At 41.2% G+C, this 27,219-nt stretch overlaps 3 protein-coding genes across 4 annotated transcripts in view; 1 reads left to right on the top strand and 2 right to left on the bottom strand.

Moving 5' to 3' along the window:
• Positions 1-27,219, bottom strand: part of LOC147874524 (uncharacterized) — a 114,331-nt gene that overhangs the window by 15,636 nt on the left and 71,476 nt on the right. The gene's annotated exons all lie outside the window — the stretch shown is intronic.
• On the top strand, positions 1,143-17,923 carry LOC147874527 (kelch-like protein 10). The gene is made up of 10 exons (XM_087345271.1): positions 1,143-1,371; positions 2,965-3,152; positions 4,719-4,970; positions 6,304-6,583; positions 8,628-8,864; positions 11,989-12,158; positions 12,476-12,645; positions 13,529-13,690; positions 14,549-14,756; positions 16,139-17,923. Exons 2-10 carry the CDS (start codon positions 2,968-2,970, stop codon positions 16,320-16,322), a joined length of 1,848 nt encoding a protein of 615 aa, XP_087201397.1. The 5' UTR covers positions 1,143-1,371; positions 2,965-2,967; the 3' UTR covers positions 16,323-17,923.
• Positions 24,790-27,130, bottom strand: LOC147874526 (pyrethroid hydrolase Ces2a-like). Of its 2 annotated transcripts, XM_087344746.1 has the most exons (3): positions 27,047-27,130; positions 26,025-26,272; positions 24,790-25,000 (listed from the first exon to the last, which is right to left on the bottom strand). In XM_087344746.1, exons 2-3 carry the CDS (start codon positions 26,214-26,216, stop codon positions 24,857-24,859), a joined length of 336 nt encoding a protein of 111 aa, XP_087200872.1. In that variant the 5' UTR covers positions 26,217-26,272; positions 27,047-27,130; the 3' UTR covers positions 24,790-24,856. The 2 variants fall into 2 exon arrangements, with proteins under 2 accessions (XP_087200872.1, XP_087200871.1); XM_087344745.1 differs by lacking the exon at positions 27,047-27,130 and having other exon boundaries at positions 26,025-26,416.

The raw sequence follows: 27,219 nt of genomic DNA, 5'->3' as shown, positions 1-27,219 counted from the left end.
CCCCGCGCCAATTCGCAGACCGTCAAGTCTTCCGACGCGACCAAACCCTCGTTTTAGTTATGAGGCTCTGTTTACCATTTCCAGCAAAGCGTTTCTTACGCATGAATGGTGTTTTCTTAAGAGAGACTCGGGTCTGTGACCTTAGATCCTGTAACTTCCTCTCCGAAACGAAAGATTTTCGCTCTCTTAAAGCAGTTGCGTTCCTGTCAACAAAAACCATTCTTCTTGTCAGGAGTCGAACCCAGTGTCGAGGCCTCCGTTTCCGTAATCACCTCTTCGAAGCAGAGAAACTCTGATCATGGCGCCATTGTTTTCTCTCGATTAGTTTCGGAGTTAAAGGATACGCCCTTGAAGGAAATCGAACTCAGGACACTTTCCCCCGAGTTCTGACCTTCTTGTGTTCTCTCATTTGTCTTATGGAATAATCGCGCCATGTTTCTTCTTCACGGGTCACAAGCGAACGAGTAAAGAAATGTCAACCCTCAATTTCGAGTCTACACATGGCCGGTAGACTCTGCGGTATTTACTAAGGGGAAATACGACGGGTCCTTACAAATTCATCTTCTGGGTCTCAGACAGTTTTCGGGCTTGTGACCTTAGTCAGTCGAATCATTTCCCAGGATCAAGAACAGAATTTGCCTTAGCGCCATTCGTCCCTAGTGGTCGCTATCCGAACAACAGAAAACATCTTCCCCGGGATTCGAACGGGGGAAACGTTTTCTCTGACCCAGGGGCGATGGGCCCCTCAAAAATCATCTTTAAAATTAATCAACTATACTGAAGCCAGGCGTTATTTTTAAATAAGGGCAATGAAATTGCAATCTTCTCATTATTTTTAAACGTGTTCTCTTCTTATAGGGAAATTACTTAGTATTATGACTGAATGTAACCAAATTATAAGTTAGAGTAATTCACTTTTGACGTGAATACGTCTATATTTTAGGGTCAGTGTCATTCGGCAAAAATTTAACGAAAAAGTTTAACGTCATTGTTATGTTACCTAGGAGACGTCATCTGCTTATCAACAAATCAACAATAATGGTTACCTAAGGAACATCTATTTACTCGGAATTTTTGTTACCAAGAAAACGTCATCTGTTTATTCGACATTGTTGTTTCATTATCGTCGTCAACAACCGACTTTCGTCATTGTGGAAAGAGCTGAGCTGTGATTCGCTTGTAGAAAAAGTGCGTCGTAGAGTAGATAATTTTGTGCTGTTAAAATCCTTTTAGAATATCACAAGTTCTTATCTTATATAAGAATTATTAAGAAATCTGTGAAACTGCCCTCAACTCTCTGCGTTATATTTTAGATTAGATCGGTCATTGACGGTGGACGTCGTGGTCTCTTACAACTGAACAAAGTTTGAGGTAAGGGATTCCTATTTATTATTAATGTTCATCACATTTAATGTTTTCATCTGCATTTGTGAACTCGTGTAAGAGAATTAAACTTTTTTAACACAATTTCAAGTGACATTAGATTGACTTCTGTTTGTTCACGGCATCATTGATAGTTAAACAATATTCCAGTAGGCAATTAACATTTTACAATTTTAAAGGAATAAAAAGTTTTTCGTAGCCCAGAATCTTAATAAAAATAAATGGATCTTAAGAAGTGGGGTTTGTATTCTGAACAATAATTCCAACACTTTACGTCTCTTGATACATCGACATTTTAAAGCGTTTTAGGGAACTCTGAAGAAATTTTATTTCGGTTTTACAAGCCTAATTATCGATGAATCTCCCTCCCATTATCAGCAGATTAAATCCGGGGAATGTTTGCTATTGTTTAGTGCAAAGAATTTATGGGTGCAAAACGTGGTCTTTCACTTTGAGGGAGGAACTTAGACTGAGGGGCTCTGACAAGGAAGATATTTGGACCCAAAATGAAGGTGGGACGGGTAACAGAGAAAAGTGAATGACGAGCTCCTCACCCGATGTTGTTAGGGTGAGTTGAGTGTTTACAAGGCCTGAAGGGAGGAGACCTCTGGGAAGACCTCGGCGTCAGTGGGAGGATAACATTAAGATGGATCTTAGGGAGATGGGACTCGATGGAGCGAACTGGCTCAGGATAGAACCCGGTGGCTGGATTTTGTGAACACGATGATGAACCTTTTGGTTCAGAAAAGGAAGTGGGCTATTTTCTTTGACGAGTACCAGTCGACTATTCACAGAATATCTTGCACATTGCAGTGTGTGAGTAGCGTGATTTATTCCTGATCTACGCATGCGTTAGAACAAATTAGAGCTTTTGTGACTGTTCCCAACTGTAATTCTCGCGTTCATTTGATAAATTTAAGTGACGTATTGCGCTCATGGTTTATATAAATGTGTAACTTAGGCAGGAAAGTCCTTAATCACGTAAGCTCTTAAGCACTTTTAGTTCTACAGAGAGAGAAGAACTCGAAAATTTTATGCTTATGAAAAGGCGTAGCCTTCTTTTTTCCAAAATTTATTTAACTGCCTGGTCCTGCATCAAAGGTCACGCAATTTCAATGGAATATTTTTTCGTAATTTTTTTAAAATCGGTTCACCAGAGTAGAGGCATCTAAGACTTTATAGATTACATTGATATTTTATACGTAATGTCTACGTAGTTTACATATAAGAAGATTTCAATTTATGCGAGTAATGACAAATACTTGGCATGCCTTATTGACTGAATCAGTCACGTCTTCAGGGTGATTAAGCCAAGAAGAGTGAGATGGGCTGGGCATGTGGAGTGCACGGATGGGGCGAGAGGTGTGCATCACCCTCGATCTGACAGCCTACAATTTATTAATTCGTGAAAAAATCTATAAAGTTCTATATTAAGCAATTTTCACCATTCCCTTGCCAGTAACTCTCTCGCAGGACCAGATATTCTTCTCAGTATCGTGTTTCTACTCAGTCACTCTCAGTTGATGTGAGCACGCGTCAGTGTGAAGAAAAACCTGTAACAGCGATGGACTGTCTTTTCAGGGGATGGAGTCAAACCAAAGTCTCAGCTGTTCTCAAGTCGGCGGCAGGTGCAAGTGCACCGAAACATTGGTCCCTCTGAACGAGCTGAGAGAGAGGAACCTCTTTTGTGACGCGGTGTTGAGGTTGGACGACGGCGGTGTCTTTCCAGTCCACAGATTGATTCTGTCGATGGACAGCGAATATTTCAGGTTTGTTAATTTACTGACGTAGTTGATTAACACGTGAAGTAAGGACATGATAGACGTCGATTCGTGTGTGAAATGTTTTACCCCCTTGGGTCGGCAGTGGCCGCGCGGTCTGAGGCGTGGGCCTTGTGCCGCTCGGACACTGGGACCGTGGGTTCGAACCCAACTCAAGGCATGGATGTTTGTCCGCGTTCTTCTTTGTTGTGCTGTCCTGTGTACAGGTAGAGGCCTTGTGACGGGCCGATCCCTCGTCCAAGGAGTCCTACCTAATGTCTATATATGAAGCCAACGAAAAGTTGGGACCCGCAGTGCTCAGGCACTTGAAGAACGGGTCATTCCCAGTATCCCAGTTTATCCCCTTTGTTGCAGAAACCTGCATTGTTATAAGGCTGAATGTCTTTTGTTATTTGTTCGTTGTCATGAAATCACACGGCGGAGAGGAAGAAGAAGAAGAATGTCTTCTGGACGTTGCGCCGTAGAAACTGAGTGTCATTTCAGACGTACTTATTGCCTTCTTTCCCTGATGATGGAGGCAGTAAGCACCTCTGAAACGTCCGATAATTTCTACAAGACAATACGACGCAACATCCCAGAAGACGTAGTGGTTTTTGTACTAATTTTTAAGTGCGGTTGTACCAAGGTGACAGTCAATCGATCTGGAAGGAGAATTAGAATCCATTTCCAAAACGTCTTCGTCTTAATACATAAAGACGACAGACAAAGTCCAGAAGAAAGTTGGTACTGCCCGGAACATTGAAAGCTGCTGTGTGTCGCTCTGTCTGAAATAAACTATAACAGAGATCTACGGGAGAATTGTTTTATTCTTAGGGAGAATCGTTCGAGAATTTGTGCTTACGTTAATCTGCTTGTGTTTTAAATAAAGTTGCGGCGAGTTCTCAAAATGAGAAATGAATTTTAACCACGAGCCATTGATTCTGTCTTCCAAGAGACGTATCTCACGTCTTGTTACAAGCTGTGCCCTCTTTCAGTTTTTAGACTATCAAATCTTTCCGTTTGTCTTGCACTGCAAATCCCTTAATTTGTAATAGGAAATTGTTTGCTGGTTGGTGATAATTTCTTAAAGGCCTCGTAGAAACATCGGCTTCTCTTTTAAGTTGTTTATTGTCGGGAAAATCTTTTGGCAGAACAAATAGATTTCATATTACGAACCGATCAATCAGTGGAATGTACAGCCCGCGATGTGTGTTGAAATATTTGCGTTGGCTTTAAAATTTCTGTAGTATTTGTTATAACCTAAGATATCTCTTGAAGGAGTCAAGGGTAAGTAAGAAACGAGGGTGACCATTCTATAGTACAAATTTTCGCTGCTTGCTTTCCGATTTTTAGGTTAAATTCTTTTAAGCCTTCGCCCGCTTTTGAACCTCTCGCAGTTAATCTGGTCCCATTCGTACTCATTCTGAGAATTTTTTAATTATTCAGATAACAAAAATTCATCCACCACATTGACGTAAGGATACTTTTATTTGGCTACGTGACTCATAAAAACTTAAACTTTATGCGCATGACTTGTAATTTTCTGCTCGCCGTTTCTCCAAATCGACGTTTCAGGACTCTCTTTACGACAACATTGCACACCAATGAGGTGACTGATGTTCTCCTCCACGGAGTCAGCTCGGAGGAGATGACCCAGATACTGGATTATGTTTATTTTCGCGAGGTGGACATCCGCTCCGACAACGCTCGTCAGCTGCTCGAGACGGCTGAGTACTTGTGTATTACGGACGTTTCTAAACTCTGCTGCGACTTCCTCATGGACGCGATGGCCATCGACAACTGTATCGGCAACATGCAGTTCGCAAGGTAATTGATGTTCATTTGTCATTTGCTGTGACGCCAGCTTTCGTCGCTGGAGCCAATCACCTTTACTCAAGAGAGCAGCCGAGTCCCGGGTCGGAGATTAAAACCTCTGACTGAGGACTGGACAAATTATTATGCGTTGGCATTTTGTTATTAATGTGCCTGTAATTTAAATATTCTGATTTAACTGCATATGTTTTGATCGTCATTATGACCAGAAGATGACTAATTTCAACTTGTGGAACGTTAATCGCGATCTATTGCAAGGTCATAATTAAATCTGTCTTCCTCTCGAATTCCTTTCTTCTTTCTTTCTTTCTCTGCGGAATTCGTTGCTTCTTACATAATCCTCCCAACAACAAAATCAACATTCAGCCCCACATTTTTCTGCATACGGGAAAACCTCTGGCAACCGAGCCTCGATTATCCGATTCCCGCATTAAGAGACCGAATTTCAACCAGATCGGTTGCGATTGGATTCCACCGGCGAGAGCGTTTAAAGCGATGTCCACGCGGTGCAGTTTATTGATCTAACCTCACTCCAGATTTTGCTGATTATTATGAACACTTCAGGACATTTAGAGAATTGGTTATTATCGGGCAAAGACAAAGACGCTGGTTCCCATAGACGCTGAACCTTCTTGTTCAGGACAACACAGCAAGCAAATCAACTGACATCGGCAGAATCACACCAGAACCTCCAGTTCATGCGATGGACAGAATGACTTATAAATTCACTCTTTTAGTACAGGGACTCCCTCGAACAGCGCTCACGGGTGACTTTTGCCGTCGGCTTTTGCGTTCGACACGCCCGCATCATCCGCCGACGAGGAAAATCTGTATTGAGTCTCTACTATTTGTACATATCCATGACCACTTTCCCTCGCTCGTCAGACCCGTGGTTCCCCCCATTTAGTGCGGTTACACGAGGTTTCTCTGGATTAACACACACAGTTAACACAACGTCGTTTCGCCAAGGTTAAGGCCAGAATACAAAATTATACACTCCTCATCTCACTGCCTTCTTCGCTTGCGTACGCCGTGCCCTTGTTTCAACCTATAATCTTATCACGAGGACGATCGGGCATTGCCTGGGAACCTTCAGAGCCGAAAACTTTCTATTTTGCCCCGGTTAAACGGAGCATCCATCGTTGTAGCCTCTCCACGTGTCTACTCTCAGTCTCGCTCATTCGGACTTCAAGGGCTAAGGTCAAAACTGGAGGCGAAATACTGTGGTGTGCAAATATTTGAGAATCCAGTTCTTGCTGCAGTGTTACAATGTGTGAGAGTCCGAAGGAGATCGATTCTGAGTCGGCTCTTACCCTCACTGTCGCAGGTTACACTTGTGCGCCGACCTTGAGAGTCACGCTCGTTGCTTCGTTCAACGCAACTTCGTGGAAGTGTCTCAGCAGAGCAAAGAACTTTTGGAACTGCCTGTAGAGGAGCTGCAAGAGATAATCGAGGCCGAGGAACTGAACGTGAAGAAAGAGGAAGTTGTGTGGGAGTGCATTCTCCGATGGATCAACCACGACCCGGACAACAGGAAAGGTCAAATCGCGGGTCTTTTGATGGGCGTCAGACTTGGACTACTTGATACAACGTATTTCAAGGAAGAGGTCAGTATGCCCCTGAAATCGTGGATGTTTATCGGAAGTGAAGCCCGCATTTTAAATTCCATATTCACACGTTTTCGTAACCAATTAATGAAAATCGTGAGCCTATCGCTTAGTCACGTGTAAGCACGTCTGTCTGTCTGTCCATTGGCATTTCCAGCTCGAGAACGTCTAAACGGATGTTCATCAGATTTAATACTGATGAGCTTTAACAGAATCTGTCGACACATTCCGATTCTGTTTAAAATCTTACAATAACAACTACTGTCCGCAGACCAGGGGAAAAGCCCTGCTTTGGGAAGTGGTTTCTGGTCGGTGCGGGTGGAATGTTTACTGCCTGGTGGACTAGAGGGCTGCTATTGGTGGGGAGTGTGATACGTCAGAGTTTAACACTACTACACACAGACTGAAAACATCAAGCAGTTAAGAGTAGCGTGTAGTGAATGCACCTCTAATGTGTTCTGATAATATTATGGATTAATCGCTGTGCCGCTGTGAGGTTATCTTAAAGCTGCACCCATTAGAACACATGAAAGCCTGTCGTCTGTTGTACGTTCAGTGGTTGTGGAACGAATGCTTTTAGGATGGGTCGTCACTCACCGCGAAATCTTACGCATGCGCCTATATCGCATTGCTTGCAGGGCTTTTCTCGTGGTCTGCGGACTGTACACAATGATTTGAATGCCTTAATCAGAGCAAAATATCCTGCGTAAGAAATCCCCAGATTAACTTAGTTGCCATGGTTACAGTAACTACCTGTTTAATGCTGCTGTTAACACGCTCGCATGTGCATGTGTGTATGTGCAAAACAAATATTCGATTCGTCCTTTTATGCAGAAATGTTGTTCGAGTTAATAATCGCCTTTTATTCATCGTCTTTAAGTTTGACAGTCCGTCTGCGCTACAATCTTTTATTACAGTCTCAGCGTTAATTAAGATCAGTTCAACTACAGCATTCCACCGTTAACCACATTCAAACGTCCACTCAGCTCGAATAGGAAAATCCTCCAACAGATTAATCACGTCTTCTGACGCAGCGTTCAACTTAACCAAAGATCCTATTGCCATAAGAAGCTTATCTTAGCTGTTCTAATAATTTCAAGTATCTCCGACGATGAACACTTAGCATGATAATCTTCAGCTGATTTACCATATAGGGACAACAGATATCCGAAACGTTCAATAAGATAGATTCGTTTTACCTCCAAGAGTAAATTACCCCAGGGGCTTCAAACTCATAGATGACTTTAACATTCAAATATTTTAACCGTCATCTCACGAAGCAGCCTTATAACTTATGATATTCTTTCTTCCATTTCATCATGCGCTTTAAATTAAGAGAAAAATGTTTCTATTCAAGGTCAAATACCCTGTGATTTCAGCCACTCACCTCTTACGAAAACGCGTGAAACAATTGGACGGGTTCATGAAAACGTTATCTGCTTCAAGTGTCTTTACAGTTTAGCATTCCTATATACTAATTTCCAACACTTAAAGAGAACCACCTGATGATGACCAATTAAGGTCGAAACATGCAATGGCTCGTAATAGACATCGAGCCCATAACCCCACGCGGTTGTGTTGACGGGCCTTACACCCAACCATCAACATGCAGAAAGTTGCCTCCCTTGGCACTCGAAGAAACTAATTGTCATAATTTTCTTTCGATGCTACGTAATTTTGACAATTAATTAAAGTTATCGAATCAAAAAGAATGTGGATCTCGTACGAGAGAGACAAGAAATAAATTACAATTTTTGAATGTAACTCAAAATGGAACACTTACTGAAGTATTTAAATTTCGATTGAAACACTTTTCAATATTTTTCTCTAAGATCTATTTAACTTTGTTTTCGATTCTCTCCACAACCTGTGCATTTGTTAAGAGCGTCGTTAAATAAACGAAAAAACACATTTCCTTTATATACCATAATCTATTTCGGTGAGTTCCCAACCAAATCATGTGTGAATTTCTTGTCTCCTCTGCAATGGAACATTCCATTTCTTCCAAAAAAGTTCATAAGGTCCACATTGAACTGTGCAACAGGTGTCAAAGCACCCTCACGTGACGGAAAATGAGGAGTGCAAACCCGTGATCTCGGAGACGCTCACATTCCTGGACGACGTGAAAAGTTTGTCGAAGGACGACAAGGACCTCGTGACACCAAGGATTGCCCGTCCGCGAAACCGACGGGACATTCTGTTTGCTATTGGTGGGTGTCGTGATAAAAGGCCGACAGATGTGATCGAAGCCTACGACGCACGAGCAGATCGGTGGACTGTGGTGAGTTGCACAAAATTCTATTCTTACCGCGCCTTGTTAAATGACGCCTTTGAGAAAAACTACTTTTCCTCTTTTGCCGTAAATACGTCTATATTTTAGGGTCAGTGTCATTCGGCAAAAATGTGTTACGAAAAATTGTTACGAAAAAGTTTAACTTCATTGTTATGTTACCTTGGAAACGTCATCTGTTTATCAACAAATAAACAACAATGGTTACCTACATCCTTACCTTACATTACATTTATAATAATATTTAGAATAAAGCCAATATATAAACTTCCTTTCCTTAAAGACGTATTTACGCCAAATTCTCCGGAACCGTGGTTCCACTGACAACTTTTTTGCTAAACTTACTTACAAGGACCTCTTAGCCTCTTTATTTCGTGATCGTTTATTTCCATTGCAGTGAACGCTTTTTAAGATAACCTCCAAAGTCATGAATTAAAGAGAATATATCTCCTTATAAAAATTTGTGATTAGTCGTTGTAGTCAATAAATTACGTCATCAACAATGTCAACTATAAACAAACTCGGCATTGTTGTGGAACACAACAATGCCGAGTAAACAAATAACGCTTCACAACAAAGAAATCAAAAACTATCAAGCCAGTCGCATTATCACTGCTCCAGAAGCAGCACATCGCCTCCGAACAGCGACATAAAACTATTTAAGAAATGAAGTAAAGTGAATGAAGACGTTGCCAACACCGACAAGGTAATCTGATACTAATAATAATATTCAACCAAAAAGAAACTAAAGTAACCCCCCGAAGGGGGTTAGTTTAGTGCCTTACTCAAGATTTTAAAACGCAACCAACCCTCCCCAAAACGTGGGTTGTTCAAGTGTTTAACCCACATTCGGGGGACTTAGTTTAGAGTCTTACTCAAGATTTTAAAACGTCTGACTGACCTAGAAAAGTTGTCCTCTGTACTACGACGTAAAAACTACATCAGACATATTTAAGAAATAAAGAGAAGCGAAGGAAGAATTACATCGATAAACGAGACCATATTAACGACATTTGTAGAAAAACAGACGAAGACTTGAAAGTGTGGGATTGGACGTAGAAAGTTGTCTGACTAAAAACAGTTGGCCTCTGAAAAGCGACGTAAAGAACTAATCCATCAGACCTATTTAATAAATAAAGAAAAACGAAGGGAGAGTTACATTGATAAATATAGAAAAACGTATACAACAAGAACAGAAGAGAGAAAAAGAAAAAGAAAAAACAGACGAAGATTAGCAATGGAGTTGCTGGACGTAGAAAGTTGACTGACCAAGAACTGTTGGCCTCTGAACAGCGACGTAAAGAACTAAAACATCAGAACTATTCAACAAAAAACAGAATAGAAAAAAAGAAGACTTGCAAGGGTGGGTTTGGACGTAGAAAGTTGACTAACCAAGAACTGTTGGCCTCTGTTCAGCGACGTAAAGAAGTAAAATATCAGATTACAAGAAGCGCTCCGAAAGGATTAGCCATCGTTGTCAAAAAATGACGTCATCAACAATATCACCTTATATTTGTTTATACACGGGGGTTAGTTTAGTGTCTTACTCAAGATTTTAAAACGCAACCAAACCCCTTCGGTGTTTTGGTCAAGTGTTTAAACCCCCCATTCGGGGGGGTTAGTTTAGTTTCTTACTCAGGGGTTAAAACACTTGAATGAGACACTAAACTAACTCCCCTTCGGGACTAACCAAGGTTGGTTGCGTTTTACAAACTTGACACACACCCCCCTAGGAGCTCCGAAAGGACCGCCCTGCTCTAGTCTCCTTATAAAAATTTGTGATTAGTCGTTGTCGTCAAAAAATGACGTCATCAACAATTCCACCTTATATTTGTTTACTCGGCATTGTTGTGGAACACAACAATGCTGAGTAAACAAATAACGCTTCACTACAAAGAAATCAAAAACTATCAAGCCAGTCGCATTATCACTGCTCCAGAAGCAGCACATCGCCTCCGAACAGCGACATAAAACTATTTAAGAAATGAAGAAAAGTGAAAAAGACGTTGCCAACACCGACAAGATAATCTGATACTAATAATAATATTCATCCAATAAGAAACTAAACTAACCCCCCGAAGGGGGTACTTTAGTGTCTTACTCAAGATTTTAAAACGCAACCAACCCCCCCGAATGAGGGGTTGGTTACGTATTAAAAAAATGACCAACCCCTCGAAGAGGGGTTGGTCAGTTGTTTTAACCACCATTCGGGGGGCTTAGTTTAGTTTCTTACTCAAGGGTTAAAACACTTGAATGAGACACTAAACTAACCCTTCCGAAGGGGGGGTGGGTTGGTTGCGTTTTAAAAACTTGACCACCGAATGGGAGTTAATTTTGCGTGTTACTTAAGATTTCAAAACGCAACCAACCCCCTAGAAGGGGGTTTGTCAATTGTTTTAACCCTCAATTTGGGGGGTTTAGTTTATGTTCTTACACAAGATTGGTTGCGTTTTACAAACTTGACCAACGGCCCCTAGGAGCTCCGAAAGGAGCGCCCTGCTCTAGTAAATAAATAAATTACTCAAATGCTGAGTCTCATGTACAATGTAAGTTCTAATAGGAATCGACGAAGGATGAGAAGTTTGACTTAAATACCGTTTACAATAAGCGTCCTACTTCAACTGTCATGGCAACCTGTCTGCTGATTTTAGACATCGTTGATCGTCAGTGGCTTTCAACGTAACAAATGAAGCACTGGGCGGTGTGGATGTTGGCCATCTGCGTGGTCACGCCTCATGAATTAGAAGGCTTTGGGGTGGGGTGGCGGACCTACTGCCTCCAGCTTTGCGTCGATAAAACCCAAAACACCAACATCTGTCTTTGCCATCGCACGAACCTGAAATGTCAGCTGTTGATCAGAAATTGATTCTACGTTTGTCTGTCGAACTTGACGAGAGCTTCTCTTCGAGTCTTCCTGTTTCCACCTTCGCTCCAAGTTAATTTCTCACGGTCTTTGTCGAGTGCCTCCCTCCACGGGGTAGCAATTTCGGTCCACTGTTGGGGGTTGCACCTCTGCTCCGGTGGTTTGTCGCTTGGCCTCTAATGTAAGGACTTCACTTCAATAGACCGAATGACCCAAAGAAACATAAAGCCATAATCTGTTCTTCCTGTGCAGGTGGAGGTGGTCGACTCGATCGGTCCGCGAATGGCCCATCGCACGGCAGTGGTCGGTTTCGACATTTACGTCGTCGGTGGTCACGACGGCGATGAATTCTTAAGCTCATGTTTCTGCTTCAACGCTGTTACGAAGACATGCCGCGAGGTGGCGCCTATGAATGTCCGAAGGTAAGATGCAGCTTCGTAACTAAGGAACTCCTTGGAACAGAGTCCTTCTTCAAAAGCTGATAGTCGCTCTCTTAGTCAAGATATAAATCTGGGCAGGGGATGTAAAATTGAACCACTCACATACAAGAGCATCGTGCAAAATGTGAATAGTTCGGAGGACTTTTGCGATAATGTTGGTTTTAAGAATGCGATTTTCTTGTTAATTCATTTGAATTATGATTCAACAATGACGAACTAACAATTGCTTTCTGCGAGAGGAAATTCATCTGAATCAGCAATAAATGAGCATAGCAGAGCGTGTACTTTTATCGTTTCAGATGGGGTTTAAGTGTGGCAGTTCTACGAGGTGCAGTGTACGCCATGGGCGGTTTCTCTGGTAATGTTTATCACAGAACGGCTGAAAGATACGACTGCGAGACGGACCAGTGGTCAGTGATCGCTCCCATGAACATAGGGCGAAGCGATGCAAGTGCGGCTGCACTGAATGGTACGTAAATCCTGTGAAACAGAAATTTGTGAATTAGTGCAGAAGGCGAGGCGTCTGTCTGTCTATCCGCGTGTGACATCGTAAGAACGGTTGAAGGAATCGCGGGATTTGAGGTTCTCACGGCGGCGAGTACGAAGATGGCTGTCGTTTGGCTTCCGCCGACGTTTCAGACGAACCTTAGGCCTTCATCATCAAGGCATTCCTCTTCGCTCTTGATCTTAGTTTCCGTCATTCCGTCATTCCATCGTCCCATATTCTTTTATTATCTCTTCTTTTATCCGTGCTACGGACTACGTTATTTCACAGACTGCGACGGCTTGAAGTTCTGAGTGCGTGATGGTTTCTTCTGCTCTCATAAGCTGTCCCTGTGCATCGTCTTCTGCCTTTTAGTGTACACTCGGAGTGAATGCAATCAACCCTCAAACTATCAAATTGGCTCTCAAATAATGCAGATGCAATATGTTTTAGAGACAGTTAATAATCTCATGTAAATAGCACATTGTATTATAAATGTAGAGCACCTTTTAGCAGCTCGTACCGTACATCTCTGGTACCAAATTTAATAAAATTTGTTTCACACAAGATGGAACTTACCATCATTTCCATTATGCATTAATTTAAGCACTTTATGCTGTTTATGTTAAATTTTATCAGTTAAACTAATTTCCTCCGACACGCCGATGGTCTGCTTTCGAAACAAAGAAACAGATGAACAGAGACGGCCGTGTCTGTGCAGTTTCTGTGACTCGAAGGGGGACTTAATAGATTTACAAATTTAAGTAGGGATTGTCCCATGTTTGTGCTCGGCACGGAGCAGTTTAATACCTCTCCCTAAAACAAATATGTGTACAGATCTTGTCATATGGCTAATTTGTTTTTACAGACAAAATATACGTCGCTGGTGGATATTTTAGTCTTTTCAATTATCTAAACTCGGTGGAAGTTTATGACCCGGAAACCGACCGATGGACGTTCGTCTCACCAATGCTTTCTGGACGTATGAATTTTTCTTGCGTCGCGTTCCACGGCTGTCTGTACGCCCTAGGTGAGAACTCTGGACATTCTGAGTGATGCTGCTCTGTCATTTCTACAGAACTTGCTATTGTGAAATGTTTTCCTGGTTTTCTTTGAGTGACTGAGATTTTATGAACAGAATTTTTCTCCCGTCATTACAGAGTTAGTTTGGCCTTAATTTTAACCCCGATTCGTGGTTTAGATTACATTCTCCACAAAGAACACTTAACTAACTAACTAACTAACATCGCATAATCTCTTGTGGTATCTCAAGTACCGTAAGCCCCATTTTTTACAGAGTCCCAGTTTTAAAGGTAAATATTTTGTTCATGTAGCAAGGAAATTTCAGTTTGCCGTGCTGTTATCCCCAAAAAGCTGATGGTTTAAAGCAGTCCCTTCGCAGTCTTTGCTTCAAGTACGAAAATAAAGTTGTAGCTGTTCCTGGTGCTAATACTGACAATGCAAGAGGGAATGAATTTTCTTTGTTGTATTTAATTCATTCGTTCCTTTTACGGAATTACCAATTTTAAGAGCGTAAATCAGTTTGTAAGACGATCGGAGTGCGAAGCATCGACATTACGGGAAATACAAACATCTAGAAATTTGTAATTGGTAATCTTGAAGAAAAGATAGCACTTGTGATAATAGTCTTAAAAGGAAGGATAATATTAAAATATTTTAAGGAACTAGAGTATGTGTGAGGGGTTCAACTACCGACTTTTGTGAATAAGGTAATGAATCTTTGTGGCTCCATAAAGGCCACAAATTTCGTGGCCAGGTCTCGGAATAATAAATATCAAGACGGGCCCCACTGAATGGGGTTAGAATAAGTTTCGTTTGGCAGCTTTTTTATATGCTGTGACCTGTTACTGAATGTGTGTGTGTGCAGGAGGATGGAACGAGACATCATTTGAACTCAGTACCGAAAAGTATGACCCTGCAGATGACACGTGGACCGAAATCCCTGCCATGAACGTGTATGAATGTTATTTAAACGCAGAAGTCATCAACGATATGATCTTCGTCATCTGTAATAATTATGACCCGAAGGATTTCTTCACCCGTGTCGCATGTTTCAATGACAAGGAAAATCGATGGTTTGTTTGTTTCTTTGTTTGTTTGTATGGTTGTTCAGGGCTGTATAATCACAAACTGTTAATTTCGAAAAGCACTAGGAAGTGAATGATTTCCGCGATCTTGTGGATGCAGCGACCTGTAGTGACGTAGTAACTGACCGACGTTTCAGAGGTTCCTCCTGCTTACTCAGGGCCTCGAATAAACGCGCGAAAATTGGGCGAGATATAGGGGGCAGAATGAAAGGAGGCAGGGCGATGTTGCGGTCAAGCTGAATCCATAAAGCGGAGGGCGAATGACTAGGAATGCTAATCAGACGTAAGCTGTGACTGCATTAATAAGAAGCTCTTGGACTAAGTTTCTTTGATCAGTGGCACTCTCTCGGGCAGGAAGTGTCTGGCGTTCAGCACATCAGCATCGCCATAATCTTTCGCTTTCATCGAAGTGTTAGGCCAGTTTCAGGTTTAACGACGCCTACCGCCTCTTGTTCCCATTTCTGATGGAAGTTTATTTCAAAAGGGCTGTCTCTTGGCGTGTTTGACCACGCAGTCTCCTGAAATCTGTTGACGGAGTTGATAAGGAGCTCCAAAAACATCCAAGAAGGGAAATTTCTTCATACTTGTTTGTGCAAGAGCCAGAAATCCCACGGAAATTAATTTAATTTTGGTTTTGTCTGTCTTACGTGTAGCAGAACCTCTCCAGAACTACTTTTGGAGGGACAAATTTTTTTTTAAACATATTCCAGAAAGAGGGAAATATTGTCATCGACGCATGTCTCAAACAAGACGCGCCTATCTCTCCAAAAAAGCGTGTGGTTCAGTTCATTATTCTGACCGAAGTTAATGGCTTAATGAAGTTTACCAAACGTCGCTAGCCAGAACACAAGTCATTTCACAGCCTTTTAAAATAGTGGTAACCTCTACCTTCATTATGATGTAATAAAATATATTACCTTATAATAGCAATTTGGCCGGTGTTTTATGTGCATGAGTGAAAGAAAGATCACGTGGGAACTGTTCTGAAATATGGTGAGGCAATCGTGCATTGAATTCCGATTGGGGGAATTTTTGTTAAGGTTTTCTGGAAACAAATTTTAAGCAACGACATTTCGGTGGAAGCTGTGCCCTTCGCTTCAAGCAGTTTCCCATTCAACCCAAAGACAGAGCCAGCCCATCAGACATGGATATTTTTAGGGCAAAACATTTTACGACTCCCAAAGATAATTCTTTTATTCTTATTCTACACCGAAATCTCTGATATTTTAGAACCCCAAAAGTAAAAGTATATATATATATATATATATACATATTTTCTGTAACTGTGTCTGCGAAATGTGGTAAAAATTGTCTTGAGTGTAGATTATACTGATGGATGGTGTTTCTACTTTTAATATTTCAAATTGCAGGCACAAGGCGGCAGACATGAATGTTTGTAGATCCGAGATGTCGACTTGTGTCATCAAGAACCTACCGAATGCAGGCGATTACACCTACAAATACAGAGAGAAAATGATGGAGGAGAAATGCAAGAAAATGTTGGTTTGGAAATGTAACCGTCCTTCCACACACACACACTCGTCCTTCTGCTGATGTAGCCACGGGTTCGAACCCAGTAGCTAGGCCGGCGCTGTTGCGGTTAAAACGTTTGTTACTTCGGTGCGCGGAGAGGGTTAAAGGTTTTCTCAGGATACCTTGACATAAGGTCAGTCGGTGGGCGAGGATCTCCGACTCTCAGGGAATATACGGAGAGGCCTTAATTGGAGCGGCGCTCGCGAGAGGGCAGAGACGTCGCTGAGCTGGTGCAATTTTTGACGACACAGTTGTTGTTGTTGTTGTTGTTGAAATCACTCCATTTATTCACGAATTGAGACACGCTGATGCAAAGACACAATTATGTTGATATTCAGAGAGTGCAATGAATCGGCTGTTTATGTACGACTTGAAGTCCAACCCAACACAAAACTGTTCTTAAATTTTGAATTGAATGCGGCGATCCGATTCGACACCTGAAATCACCCCATAACGTCGGAAACGCTCCGAAAAGCCACATTGGAATTTCATTGGTCCCAGTCGCAGTGAGGAGACTGCTCTAGGGCAACCGTCATTCTATATCTGGAAAGGCTTAAGTTTTCGCCTCGTAAACAACTTTTACGAGGCGAAAGCTTTGTGAGTGTCACGGAAGGTCTCGAGGAAAGACGTTGAAGCGACTGATTGTCGCTACTCTCTTCCAATCCAATCTTTCGAATTTGGATGTCGTAATGGAGTTCCTAATTTCGACCGCACAAAACAAAAACAAACTCTCAGAGACAGAATCGAAACAGACGCTATGAGGAATTGAGAAAGAAGAGGTACTGAAATGTATCAAACGCGACATTTTAAGCCCCTGAAAATATGACGTCAGGGTGGACTTAAAACACAGTTCTCAGTCCAGTATCTTTGATACTATTTTACAATTCATAATTGCAGTTAATACTAATAATTTATCTCGTAAATAATGACAGAAGTTTTAGCAACATCAATTTCAAAACAACATTTTTACACAGAATCAAATACGAGGTGCTAAGTCCTAAGTTTTTGTGTTTATCTGGACGTCACCCATCGCTCAGTATTCCAAAAATGAAGCCACTACGTTTCAGGAGCTGCCTCTGTTTCTAGGATATTGAACGACAGAGAAACAGCTGTACTGAATACATTGCACCACCATTAGAACACACGAGAATTATGTTTAAAAACACACGAATGTTTGCTCCTAATATAATAGTCAATGCTCATCATAATTTGCTATGCGAGTGCGACGTAGGAGACCTTGGTAGCACGATATGAAAACGAGGTGATGGTGGCGCCTCTTGTGGAAGTGGCAGGAGTCTGGAGTAAGACGCTCGGTTTTATTTACGTGTTTTTGGTAGTCGCCGTGAAGGAATTTTTACTTTTAATTTACTCTAAAGAGAAATATTATAAATTGCGTAATTTTAATGTGATTTGTATTGATACTGCTGGAATAAATTGTGTTACTGTCGAACAAAATGAAGATTAATTCCCGTCAAGATAGTCGGGTCACACTACGCTAGGAACTGATATAAACTTGTTACAGAAAGACGGACCTGAAGATGATCCGGAATCTAGCCAACTGATAACGGTTGCTATAAACGCTCTGACTCCATCGCATGTGAATCTCCTGATAAGGCAGCCACATTTTTAAAGCAATGTCGAGTCCCAAAAATGCAGATGTTTAAGATGACGCAAATAAGCCAAAGTGCACTTCCTGGAATGTTGATTTTAGTAGGAATGTCTGAGGCCTACATTCTGAAACTCCTAGGATTAAAAAATCTCAAGGTTTGTAGTACCACGAGTGAGTCAGTGGTTCAACGTTGCTCCTCTTGCCATGGTCCCTGGTTCGAAGTTTCTCGCTGGCACAACACAACACAACCACAAATACTCAGAGGGCCGCTTCACTCACACACAGACTTTACACTCTTTCGAAGCTCTGAGCCAATCTTTGCTGAACACTAAACACTTCGAAATCCCTGACTAGTAAATATTCACTTATATTTCCTGGTTTATCGAAAATCGTACCACAATGACCAGAGCCTGCCTGCCAGTAATACACCGCGCGAGATAATTACGAAATTTCGACGTGTCTGTTAGTTCGCGATGAATGCGTACGCCATCGAATTCGGCAAGTTATATGATCGTGTAACATGGCCTTTTAGTGTGAGAACATCACAGCCATGAATAAATCAAAATGGTTACGATTGGCTGGGCATTTAGACAGCATACATAACACGTTGCGTATAAAATATAAGCTGTGGGTGGGAGGCTCTTCAATGTACAGACAACCAATTTTAAAAAGATTTGTTGCTGATGTCTGCAAATCTCAATTTAAGAATAACAAAACAGTTTTGGTTTTCCGTGCTCCGTCCACCACTGGTTGCATTCATAAGCTACTCTGATCAAAAACCTCCTCTTTGCTTGGTTTCGTGATTTTATTCAGTTTCACATAGCGAAGACGGCTGTCCGATGTTTGGTCAAAATGAATTATTTAAAGCTGCCGTTTCAAAGTTTTGATTCCGGGTCCATGGAATCGTCTTTTCTAGCGCAGAACAAATTAGAAACTAAAGGAACATACTCTACAATAACTTAAATTATTCTCGACTCGAAGCATGATGATATAACAACGATGTATCAGTTGAAGGAGTTTCATTTATTTCATTCCTTCCTGTGATTACATCAAGAAGGCCACGCCCAAGGAATTTGAAACCTAGCATAAAATTTTGACACGGAAACACGTGACACGAGCTAAGGGGTCTCGGAGTGGAGGAGAATATTATTAAAACGGAGTTAAGATTCGAATTTAAATTAAATGGTTCGGACTAGGGGTAGAATTTCGGTTTTTCTGGTGACGAGAATGAACTTCCGTGTTCTTTTGTGGCAGTGAATTTCCCGAAAACGTTGTAATGTATGAAGACGTGGAAGAGAACCGAAAGCTGGAACAGGGACAGAGAGCCTCAGCGTCGAGATGTAAATTAATTAAGAGCTCTTATTGAAGAAACGCACGAGAAATGTCACCTGATATGGAACCTGTGTTCAACATTTGGAAAATTCAGAACAAAACACCTTAAACAGAAAGTTCTGTCCAACTACTCATCACACGTAACATATTTAGCGACATTTTTAATATTATCATACTATTATTTATAATATTCCTTGAAAATTGTGAGTGGGGACGTCTTCGGTCCCATTTATTTACTGTCTTGAATTCGATTGAAGTTCATTCTTTAAAATTTGTCCACATTCAAAGAAGCAACACGAGAACGTACAAATCATGAAAAGTTAGTGTTCGCCGGCCATGCACACAGAAGGAAAGAATTGTTAGGTTTATTAGTGAGTTAGTCATGCAGAAAGAATGCTAATTTGTACGATTCGTGTGTGGAGTCTGCCATCAAATAATTTTATATCAATGTTTAATTTACGTGACGTCAGCGGATTTGACAGTTACTGCTCTTACTTAGTCACTACCCAACAACCTTGGCTATAATGGGGAATAATTTGTTGGTGCAGGCTAACATGTTTCAAGTTTTGTACAAATCCTGAACGCAATGAACCGAACTTTTTAAACGCACTGCAGTTTAGACTTCGTAGCCTAAGTAGAACAAACGACGGGAGATTACGAGGAGATGAAAAGTGTTCATGGTTTCCTATCCTGGAAGATGAAATAGTGAAAGAATTCCTAGGGACTCTAGGGATAATGGGAATATTTTACGCGAGAGTACGGGAAAAGCTGTAAAGATGTAACAAATCATTTAACGTGTCGACGTAAAGATAAAATGCAACGTAGTTTGAAGGGGTGGAATGGTGCAGACATCCTAAGAAATGAATTTCACATTCCTCAAGTGCAATTAGCTTTTTCATTTAATCACAGGAAGACAATTGTCCGTCATTCTATTGCACGCATCCCAAATCTGAAACATCCCAGGATCAGCAAAATAGTGCTCGCATCCTTATGCAGCTTCGAAAATAAAGTATAATATAAGACACAGTGACTAGTTATGCGCTGAGAAACTGGATAAAAACACGAAACCTTCTGTACCAGCTCGGGAATCTATCCGAGAGCCTTCCGGATGCAACAAGCAGTGAGCCGAGCGAGGTCATTTTACGGTAATGTCACATGTAAATAGCTGATTATAAATGTGAACAACAAAACTATTTAGTATTAGCAATGACATCTGAGTGCATCGTAACCCTATTTGACTGAAATGTACTCATCAAATTATATGAAACCGAACTGACATAATATTATCACAATAATTATTTAAGTGAGTGCATTTCAAATTATTTGCGTAAAAATATGACAATAACTTTACAATGGGACCACTGAATTTTTAGACTAAATCATAAGGATGACAATCAACAGTTAATTTGATTCCCAAACGTTCGCCAGAATTTTGAAGACAAACTTCTAGAAACTTTGCAGAACTCAATCATTATTAATATGTAATATGATTCAGATCAGCCTGAATATTCATGTTGGCGAAAAAATACAACACTCGAAAAAATCAAAATGTCTACTACTTTCGCAACTATTTAATTATTCATATTAATGTGCACTCGGTACAGTTCTCATAGGCCATGCGGATTACAAAGCCACTGATCAGCAGTAATTTTGTGTACGTGTTCAAAAGTCGGCAAACAAATTTAATGTTTTGGAAAAGTTCTTCATTTCTGAATGACTTGAATATTTAATATTTCTGCATAGCAAAAAGACGCCATAATGGCTACAAACTTCGCACGTAATTTTCCATGTTGGAAAGAATATCGTGAATAATGATTTTGCAATTCTTGACCGAGCAACGTGAAATCAAAGTCGAAATTATTTCAAATCACGAAACTGTTACGACGTTTTTAGCGAACACTTCTTCATTGTTTCACACCTCCTAATTTGCATACACCACGAACTACTTTTTATCCAACTATACAAACTAAAGTGAAGTAGCATTTAGACGTGTCCGAGAACATTTAATTTGTCTCTATTAATACGAAATCACAATTAATTTCACGTAAACTATTTAATACAACTTATGAACACTAGTTGCTTATTCTACAATACCAGATTCGTACGCTGTAGGCCAAGATAGATTGCAGGCAGGCTCACGTCTCACCCTTACGAAGGCTAATGGCTCTCTGATGCTACGCGATTAAAAAAATTAAGAGCGATTTCGCCCGTAAGAGGTCACCCCACCTGACATCCTGTGACGGTTCCTGCTAAATCTAACAAACGGACGGCATTTAATGATCAAAATAATAAGTGCAGACGTCACTAAATATATTTAGTACGCCTATTATTTGGGTTTTAAAGTTCGACACACATAAAATTATATAAATTTTAACCTGGGGTAAGTGACGTCAGAGACCAGACAAGCAAATGACGCGCCACGGTTCCCACGCTATGTCACTATGTATCCCTCCGCTGTTACTAACCGAGTACCCAATGTTTCAAGCTTTTCAGCACAAAAGCATTCGTCCAAAACGTAAAATGTAGGCGTTTGTGATACTGCATAAATGCCATTGACCAAGTCTCGCGTCGTAAATAATCTAAACACAAGAGAATTATTGAACATACATTAACTTGAAAACATCCAAGTTTCCCAGTTAAAATCTGAGGGCCCACAAAATTGAGCCATCGTAGGTTTAGCTTCATGAAATTCTGTAGCCATTATTCAGTCTTTGTATAAATGTATTCAAATACATTAGGACTGTTTTCGTCACGTTATGAGCTCTAGATTAGACTGCGAAACAAACTATAGAACAGAATGCTTCTTGACAATGTAATAGTCGCTGGGCTGTTCAAGAAATCTGACTTCTGGAAAAGTATTCTAGACTTCCGTGGTTTGCCCTATTAGATCAGAGCGCAGGGAGCATTATATTTGTTATTGACGCTGAGAACCAAGCAACGAACACACTAGGGCAGTGAAGGCTCTGGCTTGCTGCTCCGGGTAAGGTCAGGCAGCGACGTGCAGCTTGGGCGGGGCCTTGTGGAATGGGGTTCGTACTCGGCAGGTTACTGGTTTGATTCCAAGCCTGTATGCTCTGCTGTTGTACTTAGTTACTGTGTTTTATGTGGAAACTCTGGATAATAAAGACAGGTGAATAGACTTTCGGACAGGTGGATAGATAGAGATCTGCTCTGCCATAATGTTAAGCCTCAAAGGGGGTTCGAAACATTTATTACATGAATAACCATCCCCTCTTACATAAAAAGCAAAGATCGAAAGAGTTGTGTCATATTGAATGTTATTTCAACAACAATTAACATGAAACACCCTGTTTCAGCTCAACCTTTTTTAAATGGGGGTGGAGTCGCATAGCGTGTGTCACCAAGCAAGCTACCACAGCTGCAGTTTTAGTAAGTTCACTGTGACAAGAAATTCAGGAACGCTAAAATTGTTGAAATGACACGCACGTTGCATTCTGCACTCATGGTCAGTTAGTCGTAACTCAGTAAAGTCACAAAATTTAAAAAGTTTGCTTGCCGCATTTCAACGTCAAACAGTGAAAGAAAATTCTGACAGCGTACAGAAGCCTGTCGTCATAACCGGCTCTTTTTAAATTCTAAATTACGCATGTCTTTTGAAAATCAGCCACGACACCTGATAAAATAACTCCACCCCACAAAATATTCTTGTACCCAATCGGTAAGTCTCCACAAACCTCTAATTAGATCACGTGGCTAATAAAATATGCTCGGTACGGAATGATTTTCTGGATATGGACACTTGTTCTCGAGTCTTAGCTCTGTCTTCTTCTTCTTCTTCTTTTTATCTTGAAGTTTCATTTTCACTTCTCGGCCTCTTAAAGCCGGGTCAACACTGACGCGCACTGCCATAACATAACAGCGGAACGCGAAAATGTGGACCCAGGTTTGTGCCCGAAATTTTTAACAGAGTAATGTCAATGAAATTGACCAAGTTTCGCACCCATACAAAACAACAGGCAAGATTATTGTTTTGTATATTTTAATTTTCAGGTTCTTAGAAATCAGACGGGAAGACAAAATATTTTGAACTGAGAAGTAGCAAGCATTTCCCGAATTTAATCTCCTCCTAAATTCCTCGTTGAATCGTTATTGTTTTTCCCAAGTATTTGAACTTTGTCACACTTTCAAAGGATTTATGAGCCACCTTAATGTCTGTCGCGTACATCGCGGCGTCCGCTACGACGTGGCTGGTTGCACACTGCGTCCCATCTTGGAGAGTGACGTAGCCGGTGGGATATTTCGGCGTTTTGGTGGGTTGTCTCAGGGATTCTTAATTAGCTAAGCGAATCGGTAGGCATGGACTCGAGTCTCATTTGGTGTCACGGCCAGTTCATAACCTGCGTGATCGTTGATCTAGAAATGTTGATCCCGCGTCTCGCAGTCCAATCCTTGATGCTTTGTGATCCACGGCGCATACTTGAGATGGCTTCCTCGCCTCTTCCGGGTCTCCCACTGGGGCTTTATTCTCATGGCCGTGTTTCCGTCGGTCGGTCTGACATGGGATCGTATCGCTCGCTTCATCCGTGGCTTCAGAGTCCTGTTCTATCCTGGGTGTGACGCGAGGCTATGACGTCATTTACTAACCCACGTGGTATTACCACCTGATCGGGGCAATGACCTCCCGCTCGCCGATGTAGTAAGCCATCTTTGTCAAGGTAAAACTGACCTTTGTCAAAGCTATTTCTACAGACGCTGACAAAAACTGTCGCTCTGCTGATTTAGCCATGTTTGCGCGACTCAAGGGGTCGTTTTCCAAGGTCGCGATGTGTCGACTTAGGGCGTCTACATGCTGGATAAACTTTCTTGGGCGGAATTCTGCTGTGAAATCTGAGAGACCATCTCATTAACCGGGAGTTGGTGTCTGAGAATTTCTTTAGATAAAGGTCGATGGTCAGATCGGGCTACGAACTGACGACCACGCAGATGGCTTCGGAAGTGACGTGTGGCCCACACAAGAGCTAAAAGTTCTAATTCACTAGAGCTCAATATCTGTTCGTGTTCGTGTAACTGTCCAGAAGCACAGGCCATGGGTCTTTCTTTCTAGCCTTTTCGCGTACTTTTCAGGAGTAGAACTGAAAATCAACAAGTCATCTATGTAGCAGTAGACCTCCCAATACTTTGTCCATCAGGGACTCAAACATCGCATAAACCAAAACATAAGCGATTGTATTCGTAATTCCCAAAGGGTGCGCCAAATGCAGTCTTTTCTTTGTATTTCTCCGCGATCTCTACTCGCAAAAATCCACTGAAACAATCCAGCACCGAGAAGTAACGGCCTCCATACTAAGAAGCCACCGTGGGAAATGCCTGAAACTTAGTTAGTGTATTTACACCTCTAAAATCTGTGCACACTCTCCATTTGTGTGCGCCATCCATACTCCTTTTTGGGGTCAATATGGCGGGGCTTGTCCACGGACTATCAATCACTTTCACGTATAAAATCTTTTTCCAACAAATCTTGAGTTTACTCTTTCGTAACATCTCTTAAAGCGTATGGTATCTTATACGGAGGTTTCCGTATCGGCGCTGCATTTCCTGTATCTGTGGTACGAGTCACCACTTCAATACTCCCTATTTTTTATTGTTTACTGTTCTAAATATTTACAGAAATTATTACATTGAAAGCATTTTCCGTTTTCTGTAAGTTGCGCAGACGCAGTAATCTCGTCAAGTCGCTCCTCTGAGTGCACGTGCACCCTTCCGAAGTCGCATCACGAGTCCCTGATGCTTGAGGCGCCTGCAGCGAGCAAATTTCAAATTAAAACTGAATAGAAATTATTTGCCATCATGGACATTGCTTCGAGTGGCAGAACTTTCAGCGAGTGCGTCGTTAAGTTTCTCATGCTGTTGGACATCTTCATTACCAGGAATGGTAAGTCAGACAGGAATACAGAGATGTGTGAAGAATTGTGGCTTGTAAACTATTTCAAGTTGTTAGACTCGGAATAGAAATTTTTTTCGCATAAGAAAAACTCGTGCAAATTTCGCGTTTATGCTTTTAAGTGCCTCGGGAATTAAATAATCTGGGTCCTACAATCTATTCGATGTAGGTCCGAGACCGGTTGTCCTGACTGAAGATTTTTGTGGTTTTATTTATTTCTTTCAGGCACATTCAGTGATAGTACCGGAAACATTCGAGGTTAAAGACCGGAAGTTACAGAGTCTCTGCGGCGTAACATTGTCTATTTTCATGATCTGCTGGGGTTTGGTACCGTAGAGGCTGAAGATACGACTTTTAAGATTACCGCGAGTTTATTCGTCTTTTACAGTTCATGCGACACCAATTAATAACCTCGTTCGAATTCATGTGATGGCCATTAAAAGGGTATCAGAAATAAGACCGTACTTTCGATTAATAAAAGTCTGCGTTTGAATTCAATCCTGCTTGAAGTAACTCGCCATTGGTCATCTGAACCCGTACAAATGGAATCCCCATCCTCGCACTCTTTGAGCAAGAGACATTGGATTCAATTTACGTAATTTACATTTCCCGTTTTGACCGGCTTTAACAAATTTATTGAAAGTTTTGTAAAGTGTAAGACGTCGATATTTACCATTCAATTCGTCTCTCAAGGCAATGTTAGTTACTTTATGTACGATGTGACATTTTAGGTTCTAAGGTCTTTAGGTAATTTGGGTGGCACTTTAGCTCTAGACACCGCGATATTTTCTGAATACGACGCTCCGAATGATTTATGTACTTTTCACAGAATGCAGACCGCAATATAAAACTCACGTTCATATTATCATCTTCCCATTACCTTGAACTTGAGGTCGCCGACAGGAGGTTTGGCGTTCGGAATTCTGAGAAACGCCGCGTACTTTTTCTTGTTTCGGATAGATGCTAAAACTTTTCTCTTCAGCAAACCTTGTTGGACACTGACTATTGGTTTTCTTGAGGTCTGCTCCTCCGACGCGAGGCTGCTACACATGCAGAGCATCTCCAGTGCCATCGCGGAGATCCGACTGCCCGCCGTGTCTCCACGTCTGTGAGCTGGACTCCAGAGACCTAGATCCATTTTAAGTTACTGCATTATTTATCAGCAGCATAAAAAGTTAGGTTAGGTTACAATTATTCAGTTTAATTTAAACAAATTTGAAATACTTTCTTGTATATTAAAAATGTGTGAGTCTCGTGGAAATGTCGGTTAATCAAATAGGAACCTAAAAGTCAGAACGAAATCACATGTTCAGTTGTTGGGCTTTAAAAGCAAGAGCGATACAAGTCTTCGTTATAACATAGATTTGAACCAACTTCAGAGGCGATTACACTTCCATTGTCAACGCCAGAACCGCGAAACATGGGTTTCTCAGGCCCCCGGAAACATTATCCCTGGCGCAGGGGTGACGGGGTCAACAGGCCCGGGGCCTTAAAAAATTATTTTCAAAATTAATCAAGTAAAATAAAACCCGATGTTAGTTTTAAATAATAAGGGTAATGAAATTTAAATTCCTTCTTATACATATTCCCATTATTTTTAAATTTATTTCCTTCTGATAGAGAACACATTCAGTATTATTTATTGACTTCTTCCATTTATGATTGAATGTAACCAAATTATAAGTTAAGAGTAATTATCTTTGTTTACACTTAAAATTGTTCGTTATCGGGACTTTTCACATCGTCTGTTCTTTTAAAACCACGACGTTTCGGAGGGTGGTTCTGCCTCCGTCTTCAAGTGAGAGGTACTCACTCTGCTGGGTCCCTTAGATAAAGCTAGTCTCTGTCACTGAACAGACGATGGAAAAGTCCTGATAACGAACAATTTTAAGTGAAAACTACCGTCGTCAAAACCCTTTAGAATTGTATCTTTGTGTTTCTTTTAAACTACCAACAATGTGTAAATATGAACCGACAATGGTCAGCCTTTATGTAAACACCTGCGTGCATAACAATGCAAGAAAAGTATTGGAATTTCTAACCCACGCCTGCAACAATCTTGGCTGAGATTGCCA

The sequence above is a fragment of the Zootermopsis nevadensis genome, unplaced genomic scaffold (genome assembly GCF_977971745.1).
Source record: "Zootermopsis nevadensis isolate Lab colony 2312 unplaced genomic scaffold, Znev_1.0 Znev_ptg000008l, whole genome shotgun sequence".
In the NCBI taxonomy this organism is placed as follows: Eukaryota; Metazoa; Arthropoda; class Insecta; order Blattodea; family Termopsidae; genus Zootermopsis; species Zootermopsis nevadensis.
The sequence above is the reverse complement of the archived record's forward strand: the minus strand, read 5'-3'. Positions and strand labels throughout refer to the sequence as shown.

Bases quoted from the DNA above. Each gene is read 5' to 3' on its own strand.
- LOC147874527 (XM_087345271.1), top strand. From the start codon at position 2,968: ATGGAGTCAAACCAAAGTCTCAGCTGTTCTCAAGTCGGCGGCAGGTGC. The intron at 3,153-4,718 runs GTTTGTTAATTT...TCGACGTTTCAG, and splicing joins ATGGACAGCGAATATTTCAG to GACTCTCTTTACGACAACAT. The intron at 12,646-13,528 runs GTACGTAAATCC...TTGTTTTTACAG, and splicing joins AAGTGCGGCTGCACTGAATG to ACAAAATATACGTCGCTGGT.
- LOC147874526 (XM_087344745.1), bottom strand. From the start codon at position 26,282: ATGGATCTAGGTCTCTGGAGTCCAGCTCACAGACGTGGAGACACGGCG. The intron at 25,001-26,024 runs GTAATGGGAAGA...TGCTCGCTGCAG, and splicing joins TCGGCGACCTCAAGTTCAAG to GCGCCTCAAGCATCAGGGAC.